General features: G+C 36.4%; 1 protein-coding gene across 2 annotated transcripts; it reads left to right on the top strand.

Moving 5' to 3' along the window:
* The first annotated feature begins 1,791 nt into the window (after positions 1-1,791).
* Positions 1,792-26,857, top strand: LOC146160308 (uncharacterized). 2 transcript variants are annotated; one of them, XM_083385444.1, is made up of 8 exons: positions 1,792-4,227; positions 4,316-4,528; positions 5,077-5,361; positions 7,306-7,403; positions 7,568-7,669; positions 12,060-12,149; positions 24,455-24,619; positions 25,447-26,857. In XM_083385444.1, the coding sequence occupies exons 1-8, from the start codon at positions 2,022-2,024 to the stop codon at positions 25,657-25,659; spliced, it is 3,372 nt and encodes a 1,123-aa protein (XP_083241570.1). In that variant the 5' UTR covers positions 1,792-2,021; the 3' UTR covers positions 25,660-26,857. The 2 variants fall into 2 exon arrangements, with proteins under 2 accessions (XP_083241570.1, XP_083241569.1); XM_083385443.1 differs by having other exon boundaries at positions 4,307-4,528.
* Positions 26,858-26,926: the final 69 nt, after the last annotated feature.

Here is a 26,926-nt window from a genome sequence, read left to right as displayed (position 1 = left end):
GGTCTGGTCTATGTTTTAAATGCAATGGTCAGACTACACTATGACGGTTTCTTTTAGAAAATACAGTAGAAAGCCTAATTGCAAACCTAAGTCTGTAAGGAAAGACACACTTTTGCACTCAGTTTTGCTTAGTTAGAATTATCGTCGAAAAAACGTAGTGTGTTAGCCAGGCAGCTGTACAACCTGAGAACATAACAGCCTACTAAAGTTTATAAAATACAGAAGTTTGCGCTGAAAATGCCTAAACTGTACTTGCTGCTTTTACTACAAGCTAAGGTTAAGAATATTGATGACTGGGTACTTTTTTGCGTTTTTATAACGTATAACGTAGAAAATGTTAGTAAATTTACACGATGATCAATGGTTTAAAAAAAATTTGAAACGGGCCTTAAAATATAACATTATGATGTTTTTACAGAATTATATAGAAAAATAAAAACTTTATTAAGCTTTAAAAGTTGAAATTTAATACATCTTTACCGGTAGAGATTTACCTCAACAAAAGTTAAACTTCAAACGCTAGGCCTATATGTTTTTTCGCTGCCAACTAAATTTCTTTCTTTATTTAACGCAGTATACAGTAGATCCTCCTCGCTTTTACCCTCGCTTTAACGCAGTATGGATCATTACCTCTCCCAAATTAAATCATACATGATATATGTACTTCCATTCTTTCTTTTGTGTATAGAATTTTAAGTAAAACATACAAAATATGTAAAGGTTTAAAACATTTTGTGATAACGACTGTTGAGCAGTGGCGGACCTAGTATTTTTTTGTAGCCAAAAAATGCGTCTAACTACACTTAAAAAGGCGACAAATGCGTTCAAAAAACTTTGATGTAACATGTAAAAATGATACACTCGTGCCAAATATGTAAAGAAGTGGCGGGCAATTTACATAAGCGGAAATGATTTACAAAGGCGGGCCGAATATGGCGTAGGCTGCCGACCCCTGGTCTAAATATAATTTTATCTTTTTTGTTTAAACGCAAATGTTTTGTCCCGTTAGGCAAAATCAAAATCAATCGACCAGCTGCTGTTGCATTTCCCTGCGTATATCGTAGAGAATTCCTTGGTGCTTTTTAGAATTGTCACAGTATTCCTTTATACACGAACATTTACGGGTAGGGCAAAATTATGGTACTAAGAACTTCGGTTTGGTATTTCTAATTTTCTTTGTTGGGTACTGAATGAGCTTCGGCTTACGGAAATTTGTAAATATTGGCATGAACGATTTGAATCAAAAACTCTTTATATACCATGTACGTTCCGGGGCATTTTTTTATATCCGAAAAACGGATAGTCCACTAATTGAAACCATTTAGCCTGTTTGTAGTAATAGTTGAACAAAATATTTACATTGAACATGATCCAAATGTAAAAAACAATAATATTATATATTAAATATTTGGGACACAAAGATATTTAAAGTTTCCTAAAATTTTCTTTCTTTTCCTAAAATTTTCTTTTCTAAAGAAAACAGTACTTTTAAGTGATTTGCACACGTCAAGGTAAACCCCGCCTGAAGTATAAACCCAGGTATACAAATAAGTGATCTAATGTCGTATAGGCTAACAATGACAAAATAGCGAGACTTGGTGTTCTATATTACCTAGCTTTCTATGAGAACAATTTGAAGATTTTGATGTAGGCTAGCTATGATAAATTGTTTCAATTTGCTAGGATTAATATAGCCGTGCGCAAAGTTTAAGAAATAAACTTCTAAACAATTAAACGCCCCGAACAAATTCGTTTATAGGTCTAAATATGTTTCAGAATTTTGTAGTTATTGATAAAATTAATTAATATAAAAAGCAAGCAGTACAAAACAAATAAATAATAGACTATGTCACAAAAACAACATTTGTTGTTGACAGAAAACGGTGTTTAGATGGTTATATAAAAAATATGAACAATATCACTACCGACAGCCTATATGTAGTGAACCTAATTGAGTCAGTTTGACTTTTAACTTCTTTAAATATATATCAGTTGAATAAAAAATAAACGCTATACCTGAAATGTCAACTAACCGCAACCAAACTAAGGACAATATTTCTGGTTACATTTGGGATGGAAAAGGTGTCATTAGTATGGACCCAAAGAATGAAGATCGATGTTCTCATACAACTATCCCTCCATCAAAGATGATGGCGCTCGCAATGGAACTTCAGTTATCCAACAGGGGAAACGCGTCGAAAATATTTCGAAAAGCAAAAGAGAAAGATTCGTACTTTCATGTAGGCGCAACAAAACATGATCATGAAGAAGCAACTTCCAAACTACCAGAACTATTAGTTGTTTCTAGCGCAAGGATTGAGAAACAAGAGCCAACTACAGCATCGCATTTGCAACCAGATTTAGTAAATGCTGACTTTGTATTCCGTCAAAACGTCGTTCCTCCAGTTGAACCTGATGATATTGCTTTGGGCTCGCTAAATCAGCAAGAAAAAAAACTTATCCAAGACATTGATGTAGCTAGTTTAGTAGGTGCGAAAGACAATGTTGTTACGTATTTAGAAACAGACGAATCTGATGATGACGAACAAAATGACGACGTGTGTATTGATAAACAAAGTTCAAGTAGGGATATTCAGACTTCCAACAGCTGCACTGATACTATGAAGGGCAGCCGTGAAATCAACCAAGATCAAACTTTAAATAATACAATATCACACATCAATGACCTATCGTCAAGTGAAAAGTCATTGGTACTTGCATCATCTGACGTAATAGGTCAAACTCATGTGCCTTCTCAGGTTTACCATCAACATGAGACTAACAATGTTCCAAAGAAGATAAACGACAGTTTGAGGATTAATCAAGGTGAACTTCAACATTCAGATAAGCAAAGATCAGGTAAGTTTATGAACAAAGAAAGCATTCCACCATGTCGTGAACGAACTCAAAGCCTGTCGGGTGTGCAGCAAAAGAACCCAGATTTTACAAGAACCATCTCTCAAGACAGTGAAGCAACAGCTATGACGACTTCAACTCCGACTTTATCGTCATCATTATTTTCGCTTTCATCTCTAAAGTCTGTTTCATCAACGTCTTTGAATTTAAATTCAACAGCTGAAAGTTCAAGAAAAGTGAGCGTTGCCTCCAATGTAAATGTTGATGGTATTGACACACAGTTTGATTCCCCAAATAGGTCAGTAGATACGGCTTTAGTGAGAAGAAATGTAAAAGGAGATTCAAATATATATAATCCTACAAGTAAATGTCCTGAGAGTAATAACAAAGCGCAAGACTGTCAGATATCTACAGAACACCCAAAAGTGCAGTTGGGAAACGTGCTATTAAGATCTAATGCTCGTAATGCTCAAGGAGTCGACGAGTCTACAGATTACTTAAACGTATGTCGACTAGGTGGATCACGACCTTCCAGTCCGTCCCGGAGAGTGTTGTGCGAGTATGTTACCGACAACACGACAAAAGATGGAACAGATAGCGTTAAACCAGAAAAAATCGTGTCGAAAGCAGTTTTTCCGGATTCTAAAAAAGGATTTGCCAGTCCAGTGTTACATTTTCAACGACGTTCAAAGAAGGTTGTTTGCTCTGGTTGTTTTGTAGAACATCAGCCAGTTACATGTGGTAAAAAAACTGCGTGCGATTGTTCAAGCACCAAGTTTGAGGGCGACAAAAATAATAATATTCCAACTTTGTATAACGATTTAAGTCAATCTTGTTTAGACGATGAAACCTGTCACCGTACTTCACATCGAATTAATACAATAAAAAAAGAAAATAACAATGAACGCAATGTAAAAGAAACACCAAAGAAGAAAAGTATTTGTGGGTTCTCCGAAAGTTGTACGCACAAAAACTCTATTGTTGAGTCAGTCGCGTCTAAGTCAGCCCATGTTCTTCTAAATCACCACAACATCTCCAATGAACACAGCACATCACGCAAATTATCTTCTGCATTGTTACAGGAAAACAACAGCTATCAAAAAGCAGGATATCAAAAAGAATCAACAAATATCCAACAAGGAAGAGTAACAGTTGTTAATGGATCAAAGATCACCCTAAGCAAATGTGATAAAACTGGTTCTACTGAACCACGAAAGGCCAACGCCATGCCTTCCTCAACATCATGCCGTGACAATACGCCTCAGCAAAGATTGCATTCTGGTGGGCTATCATCTGTGCCTCCGACGTTTCAAGATAACTTTGATTGTGCAATAAAAAAGACTGGACATGATGCTGGTGTCAACAGACAAAGTAAGTATGGTATTCTCATCGTTTTTTATCGTTACTTTAAAAACTGTTGAACTTCTATTCAACCTAACTGTTGTATAAGAATATGTAGGCCTGGTTCCAACAGCAGCCAATGAAACGCAGGAAAGCAAAAACTTAAGTGGCGCTCCCTCACATCTTTACACAACAGATGTTGCAAAGAAGCGGCTTGCAGCCACAAAATGCAATTCAGTTCACAGTCAAACTTCAGTTAATCAATTTTCCTGTGGGAATCATGCCTCACAAAACATTCAGTATTCACCAAATAAAGAAACTACATCACTTGGTAAGAACACAAAATAAAAAAAGTATATTACAATTAAAACATTTGCTGGGTTTTATACGAAAATCTAAAAATCGGAATGCTCAATTGCTATGTGTTAAATTTGTAGATTAAAAGAGACGTATAAATACAGCTATAGACGTATTAATACAACCTTTACCGCTCTACTCAGTTATTTTCTGTCATTTTTGTGTAGCGACCAATTTTTAAAGTGTAGCGTAAATGGTCCATTTGGAATAGGATTTAATATATAGCAAACATCCAAATTGTCAACTAAGTCAAGCAATATATCCAATGATTATATCCTCTAGGGCTAGACTATGCGCCTCGTTATATACATCCGTTTTATCGCACGAGAGCTTGCTTTTCTTAGTAAGAACATGGAGATTATATAGTTAGCTCAAATTAAAATGGTTGAAATACCTGGTAATGTATAGGAAGATGCACTGTTTGTACACCACAGGTTATACCACATAGGCGTATATTACATATCACCAATATAGAAAATATTCACATAGCTATGTAATAAATTGCCTTGATGTCGGTTTTAGAAAAACGTGGAATGTATTCAACTACTGTTACCTTATCACTCCGGCCACCGGAATTTAAACAAAAGAAGCAATCCCTTTCTCAACCATTGATTTTTACAAAAGCGGAGAAGTCAGAAGCTTCTTTAGCAGGAAATCGACACGACAACTCTACTGAACAACCGGTTGTTAAACCAATAAGAATAAGAAAATGTTCAAGTACAACGCCCAACCAAAACAACAGAGAAATATTGGAGAAGCACTTCACTAAAGACAGTAACTATTTGAAAAACACTGATAGAAAGAAATGTAAGTTGAGCCTCAATATGAATACCGTCTTACATTTACAATTGATTTAACTACCAGTAAATCGATATAGAAAGCTCAATGGTCTTAAAAATGAAAAAAAACTCTTTTTAGCAACATTCGATTGGAAGTGTGGATATGTGAAACAAGATTTTCAGATGCGAAAACTTAAATAGCTACAATTAGATAATTTATCTACAAAAAAAAATACTTGAGTACCGATAGCTGTAATATTTACTTTCTAAATGTTGGTCAAACATTTTAGGAAGGCTATTAATTGTCAATAAACCGATATTTTCTGCCAGGTGTACACATCGTATGAAGTATAGACTCTACAATTAACACTAAGTTGTAATGACGAAATATGGTGAAATATTTCACACTGACGTTATCGAAGATTTTGTAGGGTTTAACTAAACAAAATCAAATAAGATTCTAAACGAATTTGAAACGCTACTGAATTTATCCCACTCGATTAGTTAGTTAAACTTCCCGTCAGCGTCATTCATCATATTATAGACGATAGTACATAGCCACAATTACCTGAAAGCGAGCCAAAGGTTGTTTGGGGATTAGCAATAAAATTAGATTAAGAGCAATAACTTGCTATTCGAAATCGAGCTAGTTTAAAATTAACAAATATTGCATATTTCCATAGATGTAAACCTGGGAACAGCTTGTCAGTGTAACTATAGGTATCTGAAGAAGCAATACATTGCAAGAATTCAAGGTTAATGTAAATCCAGACATAGCTCGTGTAGATAATCGTATTTAACGTAGCATTTAATGAAATGGCAACTGTGCAAGCGTAAATGCAAAAATTAGGCGAAAGCATTTAACGGCATTGTTTGCTAAGCTGCGCGAGTGTTTGCATAGTGCGTTAGATATTGACTGGTTTTGTCGGTCGATGTCGTTGAATGCATTTGTGAGAAGTGGCTTTATTTTACGCGTCCGAAGTTTGTTTTCGACGAATCTGCGGATTAGCTTTACCTCGAAGTAATCTCTTATCGTGCTGCGCTGGTTTGTACTGTTTTCACGTAAAGCTTATTACAGATTTTAACATCGGTTTGGTGAGAAATATTACGAAAGCTAGCAAGCAGATCGTAAAACTGCCATGCCTGGCCTTAAACAATCAGTAACATATCACTGCTAAACTTAAAGGCGGCGTAAATCCGTAGCATAAAACATAGTGTTGTTTGTTTAGTGATTTGAGTCGGATGGACTTATTGAAATTGTTTCGGGTTTGTGCCGCACTTTTGTAGGTAAAGTTGTTGTAGGCCTTGTTTCAAAATGTTACAAGAGAGAACTTCAAATGTTAAGTTGTTGAAGGTAAAGTGTTTGCGTAAGTTCCAATAGGTTTAGAGTATCTATTGTGGGTGTCCACTGACCAGTGACATTTTGCCACTCGTGCCTATTGAACTCAACACAAACCATATTCACGCAATACGCACAAAGGTAGCCTACTCAGAAATCGTCCAAGGTAGAAAATTGTTATTGGTCAACCTGCTGTAGAAATCAACCATTGGTAATGAAAGCCCAGACATGACAGAAAAGCCCAGATATACGTGTTTGGAATTCTTAGGCCGATTTAGAAAATAAAGAAATTACGCACATAACCCACATTTTTACCTAATTACTATACACATTGGAACTGTTTAAGTATTAATGGTTAATTCTTATGCACTTTCGAAATGTTGTGATGTATTATTTTAACCCTATTATTAAAGTGGAAACCTCGATTGTTTTTGACACGAAAATTAAGTAGATTGATAAGCAGATCTTAGTAGTAGATTTAGCCTTGCAAAGACCGAAAACAGGCAGAAATATAACTTACGTTACAAAACCTTATTCTAACATCTGTTCGTTCCCGATTTTTCATCTACGACATTATTTAGGAACTTTTAAACACATAGGATGAAGTAAAAACCATTTGTTCTGCGAAAATAGATATGGTTGGAAACAAAGATGAGCATCTGGAAAAGCGTGAACTTTGTCAAGTTTCAACCGAAGAAACTAGTGGAGTGGTTGAACCACCACCCGTCAAGGTATTATTGTATTGTTTATGGGTATATGCTATATGCAATACAACATATATATATTTTAAAACGTATTTCTAGATATTAGATACTTTTTAAATCAAATAACTCATATGACCGAAATATTTTATTTCTTCAATGTCTAAAAACTACAAAGGTTTATTTCTTTATAGGTAAAAGACATCCGTGCAATGTTCAAACGTGGACCAGATTATGAAAATTACGCGAAACCCAGAAGTGCAAGCTCAAATCTGTTGGGGCGCAAAAACAGTAATGTAAGTTCAAAAGACAATTTTAGTTTATTTTATCCAAATCTACGCCTATCAAAGGCTTAAAACGCGCTGATTTGATGAAATATGGGAGGCATTTTTTTCAGATGTGACGTCACGCCACATTTCAAGATAATTTATAAAAATAAATTGTGAGGGTTGTTGATCCCACAGCTGTCACAAAGGTATAAGCAAAGCGCAAAAATATCCATTGCGTTAAGCCTATTAAACTTTCAATTTGAAGAGATTTAACGTATGATACAATGGTGACGATCATATCCGAAAGACGTCATAGATTCAAAAAGTCACAGTCAACGCGGCGCTAGCTCATCACGGTTACAAGAAAATATGTAATTGAAAAAGTATCCCGGTAAATTCTATCAGTTATTCAGTTGGAGTTTCTTCAAATAGTTAACAGAGGGAGAGAGAGAGAGTGCCATGTTGTGCATAGCTCAGTTAGGCTAAAATATTTCTTTAAACGGGTTTAACACTCTACAAAGATAGGCTAAATAGGATTCAAGCAAAGCCTTTCAAATAGGCAACAAATATGACTGAGGGCTGCACATGCCCGTGTTTTGTTTGTTTTAGGTAATAGTTGCTCATGCAAGGAATTAAAGAGTTAATAATACCCCACATTCATAAATTTTGGTTAAAACATAATAGTAGACCTAAATATAGGCGAATACATTTTGCGAATGCTCTTGCAGCTCAGCTGCTGTACGTCTTCAAAAAGCATGCGAGTTGCATCAATAATTTGTGATTGTCACATTTAGTCATGACTCATAAGGAATCAGAGTTGGATCAATTACATTAATTAAGTTCAATTACAATGACAATTACTATTACAATTGCTCCCTTAAATGTTTCAATTACATTAAAAACGGTAATTCATTACATCAATTACAATTTCCGGCATTGAAACTTCAATTTTTTCAATATCAATGTATTGAGCTAAACTTAATTACAATTACACAGAATGAAAATGCCTCAATTACAACCTGTAAGTAATTACATCAATTACATTTACAAATTACAATAGATCCAACTCTGCAAGGAATAATTTCGAAGATCAGTGGTTCTTAAATATTTTAGCAAGTGGCACACTAACGAAATAAAGCTTTGCATACATGTCGATTTGTTATATAATAACTAGGGCGATTATTTTTTGAACTAAAAAATAAGAAATTTTGACCTACAAATATATTTTTTTGACCTTGGAAAATATAAATCTTTAAACACGACGTTGTTGTTTGAAGTACTGCATTACTGTCTTGGCGTCTTAAACCACACGTTTTATATGTTTTACTGACTACCGGTCGAACGCAAATCAGTTATTTTTTATGCAAAACTGATGAAAATCCTTAGTTGATATTTTTGTCATTTGAAAAAGACAAACAAACAAGACGCTAATTATTTTAGAAAAATGTTGTGTAAACAGTTAAAATACAGCATAAAAATTATTTCATAAAATTAACAAAGACCTAGTTATCGAAATAGGAAATGGAATAATTGCAAATCACAAGCGAAAAAAGACAGCAAATACTGTTCAATACATTTGTCCAAATCAGAGATAAACAACAATATAATGCAAAAACTAAGTTCAAGCTGAGCCTAATGTGACAAACTAGGCTTAGGTGGCAGGGGCGCCCGCAGAAAATTTTTCAGGGGGGGCAATCAGGGGCGTAACCAGAAAATCAAAAAGGGGGGTACTGAATTTTCAACTTAGGGAATTACCCTATTTTTCGTCTGACGTTATTGAATAATGACGTCATAAAACAGTGACAGTATGACGTCATAGAATGGTGATTGCAAGACGTGAGAAAAAAACTAATCAGAAACAACCAAACACGTCCAGCAAATGCGACTACGTGCGTCATCGACAATCCTGTCAGGCGCCAGCTGCGAAATCACGGTGTGCAATCGTTAACTTCAGGCAAAAAAAAAAAAACAAGACCGTGAAATATGTGTGAATAATTCTGGTAGAATCATACATAATTCGACTATCAGCAGCGCAGTTTTCAAGTTCCATGAACGGAACGAGCGCTAAATTACAAGCACGTCTTTCACCACCTGCAATACTAAACAAAGATCGTTTTTTCCGGGTGTTATTATGCCACGATTAGCGCAACATCTGCGCCGCGCTGTGTGAAAGTCAGCTAAATTACAAGCTGCGGTTGAGGGGAAATAAGTTGTGTCCATTGCACACTTGACACGTGGTCTTAGAGTATGCTTAAAGAGCATACTTTTGCGTTAACCATCATTACTTAAAAATGGAGACTTTGAAACGCGCACGACATTCACCATTATACCTCCTTTTAAGAATCTGCTTCTGTTAAACAAATGTCGATGTTACACCAACATCGTATATTAGCGCAGAGACCGAACAGCGAGGAACATTACTGGGTATAACTCGACGTTTTTTAGCGAGAAAAAAAGAAAGAAGGCGCACTGCTACTACACGTTTTCATTATTTGTAAAAAAACGCTTTTATTATAAGAAAGAATTATATTACTAAACCTTGGCACGGGAAGAAGTTATAGGATAAAAATTGGCACGCCGGCATGTTTGAGTTGGACACCCCTGACCTAAACAAATAACGAAAGAGAAAAACTTCCAGCGGTTACGGTCGACCAAACAAAAGACGAAAAACGGCGTTTTGCGCTCGATTTTGGTTTCGCATTAGATTAAGACGCGTGATCCAATTACTTAAAAAGCACGCCGCTTCGAACAGTTTGTTACGATGACAACGATCAAAAACGATAATATCACTTACAAAAAGGGGGTAAGAACTCCCGCCCCCCTGGATACGCTACTGGGGGGAATGGATAATGTATAATAATTTTAAACTTCATAAGTAATACATATTACACTTATAAATAATACTAAAATTCGCATTTTGAAATTCCAGGGGGGGCAAGTGTCCCCCCTTTCCCCCCCCCCCCGTGCGGGCGCCCATGCTAGGTGGTTAATTTTTCAGGCTCTTATATAGGCTACCGTATATTGCTCTAATGAAGACATAATACAGTTAAAATGACGTTGAATATAACTCAAAACTAAGTAAACGATTTATATGCATTTTTGATTGATTTTGACGAATTTTGACCGAACGTGTAAATTTTGACAAAATTTGACTTTTTTTGACAAGTCAAAAAATAATCGCCCTAGTAATAAAAAGTTTACTTTAGTTGGTACGGTAAATCAAACAATTTAAATCTTAATTTTGCATTGGGGCTACGCACGCTCTGGGGCATGGCACCGGTGGTAATTACGGCTCTATTTGTAGGCCTACCATATGTCTTCTTTTAGGAGGATTTGTCCTCTTTTCTGAAGAAAAGTGAATGGTCCTCCGAGGACGCTCAAAAATGCCCAAATGTCCTATTGTTTCGCATTTTGAGTTAATTGCTTATAGTTTTATATTTTCAACAAAACTTTTAGGCGAGACGTTGTATTTATTTCCAAAAATTACTGTAGCCATGAATCATGTTGAATTGCTGGTTTGAAAAGGGTTTTCCAACAAATAGTTTAACAGCCCAAACTAGCGCAATTTTACTTTAGTATTATGGTCTATAATGCAAATGCTCAACCCATTTTTTCTTTGATGCAGCCACAATGGTGCAAAGAAATTAACACCCCATTAGTTGGATCAGTTTCGAGGATTTTTTAGGCCACGGTTTTATATACTTTCAATGATATTTCGTGTAAACAATTTCACGATATCGTTAAAAATGATCATTCCTTATTGGCGAAAGTTAAGGGAACTGCAAAATATATCATGGGCTGAATCTGAAAAATAAATTTGATTTGTTGTTGTATCCGTTTTTGTAACTTTTGCTTTACTTTGTTTTTGTAACTTTTGTCTGCAACACCAAGCAAATGTAAAACATCATCAAACTCAAACGTAACAATTCTACTTTCGTTTTTCTTGCCGGCAAATAAATGTCCTTTTTTCGTGTGCTGAAAATATGGTAGCCCTACCTATTTGTATCACTTGATCTTATCGCTTCAACAATTTATTAAGTTTAGGAGACTGGGTCGTGGAGACGTGGACGGTATGAAAATGTATAGTTATATTTACTTAAAAGTAATACACAACAATTGGGGCACCGAGCCAATGGCAAAGCTTTTGTGTCTTTATTTTAATTTTTAAGACATGTTAGTCTATTGCGAGAAAAAAGAAAAAGAGGAACAGAACAAAATAATTTAAAATTAAAAAACAAATTAGGAAAGTTGTTGTTTTAACCGCTATATAAGAATGTTAGGCTTGCTGATCTGTTTGCAATTTTTACCTAATGTTTTAGTGCAGTGACGAAATATATAGGATACGCAGAATTGTTGATATTCTCGAAAAACATATATTTAAACAAAGATTAACCTTTAATTAATATTTTTGTCGCAGAGTGAACTGATTCACCCGCGGGACAGAAGTTTACCGTCAAATCCAGGCACGCCTAGGCCTAGCCAAGACACTTTGACATATGATAATCAGGTATGTTTCGATTTGTTTTCATGGGGGAGAACAGGCTGAAAATTTTAGGGTGTGTTTAACTTATAACAAGTGGATAAGTAATCGTTCTTTTATTTGGCTTTTCAAAAACGATACCTTAAAATTATCAGCCGCGAGGTAAACAGCAGTGCATGTTGCAAAATCGAAAACCAAGTCAGGTCATTTGCAAACAGAAAGTCCAAGTCAATCACTTTTTTCGCAAGCAAAGCACAACAGGTTGTCAGGTCGTGTACTTTTAATCAAACGAAAATTTAACTAGCGAAAAACAACAATTTGAACTAAAGATTTAGCAGTAGAAGTAGTAAAATCCACCTCCAGTCCGCCAGTCTAACGTTAACTGTTAATGAATTTGCCTTAAAACCGGTCGTATTTATGACTCACATTTTCTCTTGATTTGAATGAATGGCCGAAGCTCCAGTTTAACAGCCTACATAATAAATACAGAGAACAAATGCACAAACATATTTATAAATATACTACAATTGTGTAGTTCGCGCAAGCTTTCAAACACTGGAAATGGGGTAAAAGAGCCACCGCCTTTAACCAAAATTTAACAAGAACACTTTAAACATAAGCAATTTTCTGCAAAATAAAATAAGTCGACTTTACTCAAATATTAATAAACATAAACAAGTCACGTATTTTGTTTGAATCAAATGTCCGCAAATACTTTGTCAAACCTTAAAAAACGCTATGATGTCTTAAAAACCTTTATTAAAAAAATAACTTTTGTTCACTTGAACTACAAGACGTTCACTGTTTGCTCAGTTTATCGTGCAAACTTAACGGTCAACATTGGGGTGAATCTAGCCTTTTTGTGTAAATGACACTGAAAAGTATTATTAAAGTCAAATTATCTCAAAACGCGAAGTAATAGTTCAAGTAACTTCAAAAATCTTGCTAAAGATTCTTGCATTTATATCTACAGTATCTAGAGATTTAAACTATACGTTCAAATTAATTACGACAAGTTTATTTTTTCGCTTCTCAATTAAACCAATTTTATTTTGACGTTAGTATCTATTCTAATTTATAAGGTCACTTTACCGCCTAAATATACCCTGAAATATATTGCAGAATGGCGCAAGGTCATATCTGCCCTCAAACTATTCATAGTTTGATTCCTTTAAAAATACCTAAGTGCTTTTTTCATCATACACTAGGCTATATGTTTTAACCTGTTAAACAAGTACGTTTACGCAAACAGATATTACACAATAAGAAGAAACCGCCATAATATTTTGGTATAGCTTACGAGCAAATACAAGTTACTTTTGTGAAGGTTTCTGGTTAACGCAATTTCGCCAAAACACCTAGTTATTTGTACAGTTGTGAACAAGTATGAATCGACTATATGATATCGATAGTTCGTTTTTCTAAAACTTGTGAATTTTTAGTTATAATCGAATCAAGACAAACTGAAAAAATTCTAATTTTAATCCAATTTTTTTTTTTCGATGGTTTCATTATTACTACAATATTTTAGGTTTTTTTCTAATATTTCAACTTTACATGCATACTCTCAAAAGGGCATTCCTTGGTCAATATGAAAATCTATAACTTCTGTAGCGTCTACTTCTGCGTCCAGGCCTACGCAGACGCCCAAACGGGTACTTTAGGTTTGACGATTCAAAAACGCGCCCTCTTACACAGTTCTCTCCCCCAAAGATTAAGCATCTAACCAAAACTTTATTATTGACACGCTTTAAAGGCTTGAAATGGTAGGACGAGCAATTATGTAGGCGAGTGAGCGGTTTTCTAAAATCAACGAATAGGCAAATTATATATACATATTTCAACACAAAACAACAAATAGCACAAATCTCACCGAAACGTTTGTGCCTGGGTCTTCAATTAAATATGTGTCGGTACGAAGCCAAACTGTAATAATAACATGATATTTAGGTTAGTTATTGTTGGCACAATGAAAACAATTGCCGTAACAATGAACAATAATGACAATTCTTACAATTACTACACACTGAGTTATGTTTACATGTACACTTACAACAGTCAAGACAACACTTACCAAAATATCAGCTTGCGTTCAAATACACAGAAAACGTAACTTCCCACAGTTAGGTCAAATTTAGGTTTTAAATTACTTCTGCAAAGGCATTAACAATAAAACATTAGCAGCTTAAAAACTCAGCAAACAAAACGGCTACGTTTCCAACAAAAAACGAGGCGACATCGTGACCGCATGAGGCGGTGTTTTTAACCATTTAAATTACACGGAAAGGGGAACAGTTTACAAAAATGTAGATTTGCGATGTAACATTCTCCCCCCTAAATGTTCGACACAGGACAGTACATTTCAATTGACATCGAAAAAACGGCGCAAATCAACGCAAAGTCGAAAGACCGAAGCCTCTCTGTATGTACATTCGCAATCGCGATAGTCACGCCTGTATTTGAGCAAGCGTGAACCAGCAGAGCGTTCGTTTCCATATCATCCTTCTTTTGTGCACCACACTCCGATCTAGTAATCGACGACTAGTTGTCGGAGCGTGTCGGATGCACGCCGGTGCGCGCCTTTACGATGAGGCATAATTTTGCAATCGATCGCTTTACGACACTCGATTGCGTTTTTAGATCCACATGTCGGACAACTCCATGTTTGTCCGGATAGGTTTTGATCACACGACCCATGTCCCAGCCACGGCGGGGCATGGATTCGCTTACGATGAGAACGATATCTCCTTCTTCGAGGTTTCTTCTTTTGTCAGGCACAGTGGTCGCGAGTTGAGGATATTCTCAACTTCTATCATCAGCGTGTGAAGAGTGTCCTCGCTGATGCTAGGTGCTTTATGCAACATTCCGATCAAAATCTTTTTAATTGAACGGATCATCCTTTCCCATATTCCGCCCATATGGCTGGCTGCAGGCGGATTGAACGACCACTTGATTCCTTGTTGCTGAAGGTGCGTTTCCAGTCCCTTTTCATCTATTCGTTCCAGTAGTTCGCGCAAAACACGTTCAGTGCCAACGAAATTGGTTCCATTGTCGCTGTATATCTCAATTGGCTTTCCTCGTCTTGCAATGAATCTTCGTAAGGCATTAATAAATGCGTCAGTTGATAAATCCTCAGCGATTTCAATGTGCACTGCGCGCATAGTCATACAAGTGAAAATGCAGCCGTATCTTTTCACATCGCTGCGGCCACGTTTTACAATAAACGGGCCAAAATAATCAATTCCAGTGTGCGCAAACGGTGGTTCGCTGTTCTTCAAACGAGCCACGGGTAGATCTGCCAGTTGCTGGCCGCGCGGCGCATTGCGCTTGCGACATAGTATGCAATGGGCCAGAGTGCTCCGAACTGCGGCACCGCCTTTAATAATCCAATACTTTTGGCGAATTAACGTCCAGGTGTGCGCAGTTCCGGAATGACCTGCTTCTTTGTGATAATAGGTTATTATCAGCTTCGTAAGGTGATGGTAGCTGGGCAGAATAATCGGATGCTTGGACTCAAATGGTATAGGTGCATTGTCCAATCTTCCTCCAAGTCTTATGACACCATTCATTAGTAGGGGATTCAGTTTATTTAAACACTTCGTTTGGTCGCACTTCTTAAGACAACGACGAGTCTGCCTATCAGCGTTTGAATTTGACTCTAATAGTGCCTTGAATGCAGCTGGAAAAGCGAAGCGTTGAACAAACTTCACAATTTCCAACTCTGCTTCATTAATCTCTTGAACTGTAAGTCTTCCTTGTGAAACTCCTCCTTTCTTGAAACGTAGGAAACGTTTGTAGCGCAACAGCCACGCTACTGCCCTTTTTAGGCGATTCAGAGATGAATATCTTTGAACAAAGGTTTCCAATGGCGTTATAGAACCGCAGCAGGTTGCCATTGACGTTTTTGCTTCTATGGGCTTGAATTCGTCCGGTATCTTTTCTTCTGAGCTAGAAGTGCATGGCCAAAACTCTTTGCTTTTCCATAAATATGCTGGACCTTTTAGCCATGTACTGGATCCTAGCAACCTCTTCACGGTGACCCCACGTGATGCTTCATCAGCAGGGTTTAGCTTAGTCCTCACGTGCCTCCACTGAAATGGAGTAGTTTGCTGGTGAATTTTTGACAATCGATTTGCCACAAAAGTTGAAAATCGCTTTCGCTCATTGCGAATGCTGAATAAAACAGCGTTTGAGTCTGTCCAGAAAACAGATTCACACTCAAAGACATCCAAATTGTTTCTTAACCACTTGTCAGCCTTGATTGCAAGAACAGCTGCAACAAGTTCCAACCTTGGAATGCTTTCACTCTTTGGTGGCGTGACCTTGGCTTTTCCACACAGAAATGAACAATAAACATCATGAGCATCATTTTCTTGACGAAGATAAGCAACAAAACCATAGCCGTTAACAGATGCGTCGCAGAAGTAATGTATTTGACGGTTTATCACTTTGCCGAAATTGGGTGGAGTAAAGCACCTTGGCAATGTCAGGTGTTTTAGCTCTGGAAGTTGACAACACCATTCCTTCCACTTTACTAAGAGAGGCGTTGGGATTGCATCATCCCAGCCTAGTTTCATCTGAATGACCTCTTGCTGGATTTTCTTGGCGGCAAGAATAACAGGTGCTGCAAAACCAAGTGGGTCATACAGCGAATTGATGACTGATAGCATTTTCCTTCTGGTAAGCGTAGTTTCCTCTTTAGTTTCCTTTGTACGAAATCCAAATGTGTCTCGAAAAACATCCCAGAACACACCAAGCACACGCTCTTGAATTCCCTCCTGTGGAAATATTTCCTTCATTGATATTGCCCTTTCTGTTTCAGGTATGGTATCCAAAACTGCTTGACTGTTTGAAATCCACTTTGTTAGATGGAACCCACCTTTTTGTAACAACTGACTCAGTTGGGATATAGTGCTTATGGCTTCCTTTTCTGTGGAAGCAGATGCTAAACAATCATCTACGTAGAAATTGTTTTTCACTATGTCAGACACATGCTTGTCGAACTCGTGTCCGAACATGTCGGCTGTGTGCTTCATGCAAAATGTGGCACAGCATGGAGACGATGTGGCTCCGAAAATATGAACTAACATTTGGTGAACAGTGGGTCTTCTTTCCATGTTGCCTTCTGGCCACCATAAAAACCTAAGCGAATTGGCATCACTCTCTTTGACTCGAACTTGGTGGAACATCGCTTCCACATCACCGACAATCGCAATCGGATTTTGTCGGAATCGGGTCAAAACACTGATCAAACTATTAACGAGATTAGGGCCTTGCATGAGGGCATCGTTTAAAGACAGGCCCTTGTACTTCGCTGTGCAGTCAAATACAATTCTGACTTTGCCCGGCTTCTGTGGATGGTAAACTGGGTGGTGAGGAAGATACCGCTCCTGTCCTGTGACAGGCTCGTGGGACGGCACTTCGCGGGCATATCCCTTTTCAATGTACTCTTGGATTTTATCCACATAGTTATTGCGAAGCGCTTCGTCTCTTTGCAGGCGCTTCTTTAAATACTGCAGTCTTCTTTCTGCCATAATAAAATTGCTCTCTAGTTCCTTCATGTCTGGCCTCCATGGTAGAGGAAGGTAGTAGTGTCCATTGACATGCTGGACTTCTTCCTTCATCAACTTTAAAACTTCTCTGTCCTCCTTGGAAGTTGGGATTTCTAGTTCTCCAGGTTCCTTTTGAAAATCTTGATACCACGATCTTTGTATTTGGTGATCAAGCTCCACTGTCTGAATTCGGTTTGCTTTAATGTATCCCTTGTCTGGAGAAGGACCGATCAGAGACCAACCTAGAGGTGTTCGAGCTGCAAATGGCTCCTTCTTTCTTCCAGTTCTAATTTCTAAGGTTCGGTGAGCATATGGCGTATCGGTGCCAATTAACAACATTATTTCCTGGCTATCAACTCTTGACATATCCAGTCCCTTTAAATGAGGTAAATGCTGTAATTGCTCTTCAGTAGGATAGGTGTATGAACAAACTGGAATATGGTCCACTGACATTGCGTCTTCTATATCAATGACTTCCTTTCCATGGCAAAACGTTGAATCTGAACCAATATCAAGGAAAGCATAGGACTCCACTTCCTTGCCATTGGCGAGAAACCTGACAGGGACAACACTTATATAGGCGCTGTGTCCGTCCTTTACTCTGTTACAACTCACTTTGGATGTCGAAGGCACATCATTTTCAGGTGGGTGCCTTTCTCTCAGCTTCTCTACAGAGTCTTGCAATGTGCCCACTCTGTAAACAATTAAAGCACAGATTCTTTTCACGTAGCCAGCCGGCTCTTTCCGCAACTGTCTTTGCCTTTAAACATGGACAATTCACAAATAAATGTCCTTGACTGCAAAACAAGCATCTTGGTACTGGCCTAACAAAAACGGGCTGGGTTGGCGCTCTGTTCACCTTTGTTACAACGGTGTGAACAGAGCTCTTTTTCGTTTGTCTTTCTGTCCGCTTCTTTTCTTCTCTTTTGCGAGGAACCAACAGCTTTCCAAAAACAGTATTGGCAACCTCGGATTCTTCTTCAACAAATTCCACCAGATGCTGGAAATTTGCTTCTTTGCCAGACTCCCTGAGAATGGTAGCCACACGTCGCTTCCACAGATTCTGTGAACTGTAGGGTAGTTTGAGTACTAACTCTACAAGGCGATCAGCAGTATTTAGGTCACTGAAATTTCCTAAACCTTTCAAAATTAAAAGGCATTTTCGCAATGAAGTAGCAAAATGCTGCAAGCCATCTGAATCATCAGGTTTAAGGTTAGGTCCGCTGGTAAGTTGGCGAACAAACGCCCTCGAAACAATAAAAGGTTTACCAAAATTATCATATAATATGGATCGAGCCTCATTGTATCCATCACTTGGGGGTAAAACTGTACAATGCTCTATAAGAGAATATGCTTTTCCTTTACAATGGCCCAACAGATAATTTAATTTCACCTGGTCAGATGGTGCCTTCTTCTCTATCATTGTTTCAAAACTTCTGATGAATGGCCAATATTCCATTGGTTCTCCATTAAACTTTACAGCATCCGTTTTGGGGGTGTACATTGCTTCTCCAACTGCAGTCATAATTCCACGAACTACAGCATTACTTTCCCTTTGTGTCACTTCCTCCTTAGCTGGGGGATCATAATCATGTTTGTGCTCCTGTGTAACGGTAGACTGAGGCAGAACCAGTTTAAATGGAGAACGGACTTCCTCTTCAGAAACGATTTTATTAGGTGGTTCTAAAACAGGAAGATCACAAGTATTAACATGTGTTACAACATGATCTTCTACAGACAGCCTTGACGCTGTCTCCCACACTTTAACTTCAGCTTCTGCTTCTTCAACTTCCTTTTGTGCTGCTAGTTTCCGACTTTCGTTTTCAAGTTTCAGCTTTTCGTTTTCAAGTTTCTGCTCCTTTGCAACATGTGATGATCTTACGCGTGCCTTCTCAAGTCTAACTTTAGCTTCCAGTCTCTTTGTACTGGATGAGGTACTTGACAGGGTCTTTGCAACACTTCCAGAACGACGCGTAGACTTTAAAGAGTGTGAGCTTTCACTTGCAACAGGTAAATGCTTCACAGCTGAAATTGTTCGTTGAGCAACAGGAGATGTTAGACATGTCAAGGAACTCGAAGTAAGGTCATGTCCAATGTTATCTATCAGCTTTTGTTCAAACTGCGTAATTCTATTTTCCATTTCCATCTTGCCATGAATGACTCCATCTAATTGCTGCTGGAAATCATCACGTTTTTCGCCAGGTGGTAACCAGTCCGATAACTTTGAATATTAGACGCACTGAAACTTCTTCAATACGTTTACTAACTAATTTAACCAATGATGCATCCTTATACATCATTGCATTTTCGGCCGCTCTGTACCAGTCATTTAACAGATCTTTATCATGCTTAAGAAGGTACAGCATGTTTAGTTAGCTGTACTGTTCTCCTATGCATAGGAGAAGATCTATAGGAATGTCCACTCTCACTTCCGGGCATTGTGGGCAATATGGCCTGTTCTTCAGTTCAAAACGTTTACAAAAAACGTTTAAAAATCTTCGGTGCAAAACGTTTACAAAAAAACGTTTCGAAAACTTCGAATGTAGCGTCTACTTCTGCGTCCAGGCCTACGCAGACGCCCAAACGGGTACTTCAGGTTTGACGATTCAAAAACGCGCCCTCCTACACAGTTCTCTCCCCCAAAGATTCCACAAAAGCATCTAACCAAAACTTTATTATTGACACGCTTTAAAGGCTTGAAATGGCAGGACGAGCAATTATGTAGGCGAGTGAGCGTTTTTCTAAAATCAACAAATAGGCAAATTATATATACATATTTCAACACAAAACAACAAATAGCACAAATCTCACCGAAACGTTTGTGCCTGGGTCTTCAATTAAATATGTGTCGGTACGAAGCCAAACTGTAATAATAACATGATATTTAGGTTAGTTATTGTTGGCACAATGAAAACAATTGCCGTAACAACGAACAATAATGACAATTCTTACAATTACTACACACTGAGTTATGTTTACATGTACACTTACAACAGTCAACACAACACTTACCAAAATATCAGCTTGCGTTCAAATACACAGAAAACGTAACTTCACACAGTTAGGTCAAATTTAGGTTTTAAATTACTTCTGCAAAGGCATTAACAATAAAACATTAGCAGCTTAAAAACTCAGCAAACCAAACGGCTACGTTTCCAACAAAAAACGAGGCGACATCGTGACCGCATGAGGCGGTGTTTTTAACCATTTAAATTACACGGAAAGGGGAACAGTTTACAAAAATGTAGATTTGCGATGTAACAACTTCTAACGGTTATTCAGAGATTCTAACAAAACAAAATCAGAGTAGCCTATAAAACAGGTTGTTTTTACGATGGTAACAAATTTAATGCAGTGCTTTCAGGAACATAATTGTAAATACGAGACAATATATATGCTCGTAGTTTAAATGATCGATTTATAGTTTTTTATGGGGTTCTTTTGTGGTGGACAAATTGAACTGGTGGGCTGATTATTTAGGCCAAGGTTCGTCAACCTTTGATCATAAGCGGTACCAAGCGAAACTCATAAAGGTCTCGACGGCCCGAAATAAATTCTAACTGACAATTTTGTTGTTCAAACGAGCAATTTTTAGGCATTTTATGCAAACAAATGTAACTGAATTTTAAAGTTTCAATTTGCAAATTTAAAATGGGTCGCAAACAATGCCTTTGTTTGGTTTAAATTTGAGTCTTCAGGGCGTCGTCATCCATGTGATCACAATGAAGGTGTAATAAAAAATACTTAAAGGAAATGCGATCAATGTAATTGTTAATCTATAGTTTATTAAGTAATTTAAATAGGGCCGTTACACTATTGATGGTATGTTATTATTTAAAACAAAAGGAATTCGTGCGAAGCGCATTAATATAAGAAAACAAGTTGGCGAAATTTTCATTGTTGATAGTTTCACTTTCAGGGTGAACGAAGCTTTTAGGCTGAAAAGATCCCTTCAAAACGTAAACATACAGCATGTATAGAGCTACCATTTTTTAAAGCTTAAAATCGGGATGCTTTTACATATCCATTAGGATTAGATGAAGCATTTGTTTGTGGTTATATAAGTATTACGTCACAAAATACGCCATATCGATGTGCAAGTAAAAGTAGAACCGATTGTTTGTGACGAATTAAATGTTGGTTTTCTATCAAAAAGTTTCTTAAAAATATGAAGTTAAAAAATTATTTTTAATAGTTAAAAAATTATTTAATTTTTTTATGTGATAATTTTTTAAAAACCTCTCGTGGACCATATCTAGATGGGAGCTTTTAAAATCATCTGTTCTGTGAATTTTGTTGGTAAGGGTTTGAAAGTGATTGGGTTTGTAAGGAAGCAACGTACAAAAAACATAAACCACTATAACGACTTATTTTCAATCTATTAAAATGACGCCACAACTTGAACTTTGTTGGGGAGATGCTTATTTACAAAACACATTTGCGTTAAGCTGAAAATTAATAAACCAAACAAAAAATGTATAATCCATCAGGTTTACGTTTGATTAAACTTGACAACACTGCCTGTTTAAAACACAAATCATTTTAAGTTAAAATTTCTAGTAATATGTGATAGAAGGCACAACAAAAATCACATTATTTTCTTAAAACAACGGAGAACATGTCCTCTGAAAGAACGTATGACAGCCGCGTTGTTCGTACATATCCAACGGATTTTACCATAAGACAGATGCGAAAACCGCATATCACGATGACGTTTTTTAACGGCTAATTCACAAATCGTGCGTGTCACTACCGTTAACGTAAATTGGCCTTTTGGGTCTTTGAATGCAGAAATTTGTCAGACAGTATTGCTGCTATGTTTTTTATTAGCGAAACCTAATGTTTATACAGGAAGTGCTTCGACGAAACTATTGTTAACATTAAACAAAAAACGTTTTTTATGGGTAGGTCCTAACCAGTTAGAGAAAACAGCGTGCATTAATGCATGTAATATCATATCGCAATTGTTGCTGTAAGTTTCTGCTGATAACGAATTGAGTATTTTTGACGTTATTATGACGTAATCGTATTTAAGGTAATGATTTATTGTGGCTGTCGCGGTACTGTAAGACAGGAGCAGGGCCGGATTAAGGGTACTGTAGGCCTAAGGCTGTTTACTAGAGAAGGGCTTAATTTTGCAAACCAAGCTACAAAAAGTAATAAAAAACATACATGAAAAATTGAAATTATACGATAATAAAGATGTGAGATAAAAGTAAATAAGTCGTATGTATATGATACAGAGAATAGGCAGCATAAATAATAGTCATTCAATTTTTAGGCAAAACTGTAGGCCTACTGTACTGGTACTGGATCTGTAGTAAAATGGATGAACGTACGCCCAAAGCGCTAAAATTTTGGAATATTTGCATAATAAAAGTTGGAACAAAAATATAGTTTGGTTCGGAGCATGGCCTGAATGCCCCCTTCATCCGACAAAAAATTGGAAACCACAATAATGTTAAATAATAGCGTACGTTGGCTTTATTATGCTTGACATTATTATAGTTGCTCTCTAGAAGAAAAAAAAACTTACAAGAAACAAAGCGGCCAGTTTTACACTTGATTTAAATAACATTAGCAAAACCATTTTTATAAATATCGCGAAATACTTTCTTATGATTTTTATCTAAATTAGGTCTATTATAACAACTGTATCATAAAATTTATAATACTCAACCCTGACATGGCACACAAAGGCCTGCGCCTGACGTACAATATCATGAAGACACACTCTATCTACTGTATACAAGCTACTACGCTGTGGGCTGTAATGTACAATAGAACAAATAATCCATTTTTATTACGAGTTAAAATACATTCTATTCCTAACCAGGTCAAAAAATTATTACAATAAATAAATGAATAAAGGATGATGGATAATGTTTTTAACCTCTTGGTCGTAAGTCGTAAAATTTATATTCCAACTAACCCTCTGTGAAACGCTGTATTCCCTGGTATTTTCGAGAAAGAAAATTTTTAAGATGGATTACTATACGACTGAACAAAAATAAAAGGAAATCAGTTAGTATGGCACAGATCTAGAGAAATGAAAACACCAACGCATTTGAAAAAGGTTCATTTGGTGTAGCATGCTTGAAAAAAATATATAAATATAAGTTAAACAAAGTTTCCATAAAAGTTATGTGTGATGTTTAAAAACTAAAGTGGAATAGTAAGACACCAAATAGACACTAATATTTTTGGTCTTCGAACATAAATACGTTGAGACTATGTTTAAAAGAAAATACGCTCTATTAAATATGTTCAGTACAACTAGTTTGCAAAGTACATTTGTGGTTAGGACGCGTAAAATCGTGCATGTTATCCTGAAAAGGCAGGCCCATCAAACAGAGATAGCACAATATTTGAATGAAAGGAACATCCAAAAAAAGATAAATAAAATGTTTTTCATTTTATGATGTCTACAGTAACTAGTAACTTAGGAAATGGAATAAACATAATAACAAATAAGGAATTTGACAACCTTACCTCAGTGTTAGCAGGCTTGGCTAGTGCACCACTAAATTACAGCAGTGGTTTGGGATTGTCAAATTTCATTTTTACGTTATGATGTTTTAATACGAGTGAAATACATTTAAATTTTTATCTTAGCAGACTGATTTTTGGTTTGTAAATTTGTGTTTTTATTTTAATCGTACATGTTGGTGTAAATTTCGTATGTAGACTATTTTTTCCCCCAAAATACATAATTTTAACTTGCGATGAGAAATGAATAACTCTGATGCAATCTCCGATCAGCTGTCTCCACAATCTCAGGTCACCAAAAACGTGATGAAACTCTTTCAAGGAGCCCTGGAAATCGAAAAGGAATCTAACTTTAAAGCGGAAGAAGACTTACGTCAACAAACAGACTTCGTAGATGAATCGTCTACCAATATGAAAACAACGACCCAATATGATTCTAATATCATTAAGTATAACGTAAGTCAATATGTTAAAAAATAGCTAGTATTTTAGTTAGAATGTATTTTTCTAAACACTAATATTTATTGCATGTTTGACACACCCATTTAATGTAAGAAAAAGTTATAGGGCGGTAAAACTCGATGTTCATTTTTTAAAATGATGCGATGTTCATATTTCAAAATCGAAACAAACTGGAGCAAAGCGTGATAGAATACCTAAGTGGGTGAATCATTCGAACTAAGATACTTAGCTCGTACGAATGAAACATATTTATGGTAAAACTACCTAGTTTGTCTTTTATTTGTGCTAATGCTTCTGTTTTTATCAATGATCACAATATCGAGAGTATAAAATCTCTATTTAAATTACGCTGTGCGCGAATTTATAAAGTCTTAACGCAATATTGGCAGGAGTTTACAGCGTCGTAAAATATTGTTTTTCAATAATTCCACAAAAACAATCTTTCAGGTTGTTACGCGGCCCACCTAAAACTTTTGCTATACAGTACTTTGTTGTGATTCGTGCTTAAAATAAAAACTCATTTTCGTTTGTTTTGGTTTTCGTGATAGATGGCCTCTCTATCACCTTCCGTTAGAATAGACTACAAACGTCGACTTGCTAGAAGGTTATTTATATGCTAAGCTTTTAAAATGGGTTGTTCTTAAACCATGTGGTACGCGATCACTAAAGTTTGAGAACCCTGCGTAAGAGTGCCACAAATACGTAGAAGTATCATAGGAGCCATTTTCCACCCTATCATCTACCAGTAGAGGGTAATCGGGCAAAAATATATAGATCAGATATAGCAGTCAATAGTCATACACTTGTTTATTTATTTGCAGTCTGGTAAAAATGAAATCGTCAACAAACCTTCCACAACTAAAAGAAAGTCGTTGACTTTGGACTCGAAGAACAGTGTTATTTCTCCTGCTTCTACGCCAAGCGACTTTAAGCAGCACATTGCCCAGATAAAAGACGAGAGTCAAGAAGTTGAATCTTTCGATGAATCTTTGGATAAATTTTACGACGTTTTAAATGACTTAAGTAGCATTTAATAGTCATCTCATTTAATAAAAAGACAAGCGGATTTGTAAATTAAGGTCAAACAAAAGATTTTTGGTAGTTCTCATGTTTGTCATTGTTTAAATTGCTATAGTACGCAAAAATTATTTATACATTGGCAATAGTTTCTGCTCAACAAAGTGTTGAATAACTCTTAAGCATCCAAGTTTGCTACTGTTTAGTCGATTGTATTGTGACGTCAGGCCTTGTAGTCCCAATTCAGTCTCTGCTTCGATAAATCGTTATAGTCTTCACTTTTGAAGTAATTATGGTACATTTTCGAGTGAGTTTTATATGCTGTTAATCATCTGTCAGAAAAACGAGTTTAGTACCCTGTGCCCCTCTACGAATCGTAGAACCTTTTTGTGGAACACGCGTGTTATTTTGTATTTATTAAATGTATATTCACAAGCCCTGTTGAGCAAATATGTTGTTATGCCACACAAGCAAACAACGCATTCTTTCAGCCAGTAAATCAAAAAATATAATTACGAACTCCCGCTAATGTAATTTATTCTCGTGATTTTTTCAACCCCTTCGTAAAAATTCCAAATTTGAATATATGAAACGTTTACTTTTTTGCAACTTTGTATTAAAATGACAAAAGTCGTGTACTATTTACTTTCATTTTTGCGTTGGCATTGACGATTATTCTTGCATAAACCGATGGCCAGTGCTAAAAATGTTTTTATTTTGTACAGGAAATAACAGGCAGCACAGGAAAATAAAAACAGTAGAATAACTTCGGTTTTAAGTGAAACATAATTGCTTCCGTTTTACTTTCAATTGTTGTTTTGTTGTTATCGAATGTTAAGAATGCGTTACACTGTTATAAATTTTTGACCTGCCTAGAAAAGTCAAAATGTTGTCAAAATTTACACGTTAGGTCAAAATTGTTTCTAGTCAAAATCGGTTAAAAATACACATAAATCGTTTACAAAATTAAAAAAACTATATTTTCGAAATTGTCGTTCAATTAACATTTTATTAAACAAAATAGCAACGACATTGTAACTGTATTATATCTTCATTAGAGCATTATAAGTATACGCGAGCCGTTAGAATTAAACACCCAGACCTATTGCATTACGTTGAGCTCAAACTTCGTTTTTGCATTATATAAGTATGTATCTCTGATTTGGACAAATGTATTATTCACATTTTGGTATTTCAACCTTTTATACCTTGTATTTCAACTGTTTACACAACATTTTTTTTTAAATACTGGTAACCAGCTTCTTTGTTGCTTTTATATATATA

This window comes from Ascidiella aspersa, chromosome 3 (genome assembly GCF_963924565.1).
Source record: "Ascidiella aspersa chromosome 3, kaAscAspe10.2, whole genome shotgun sequence".
Taxonomy (NCBI): Eukaryota; Metazoa; Chordata; class Ascidiacea; order Phlebobranchia; family Ascidiidae; genus Ascidiella; species Ascidiella aspersa.
Note: the sequence above shows the minus strand (reverse complement) of the source record. Positions and strands in the feature narration are given on the sequence as shown.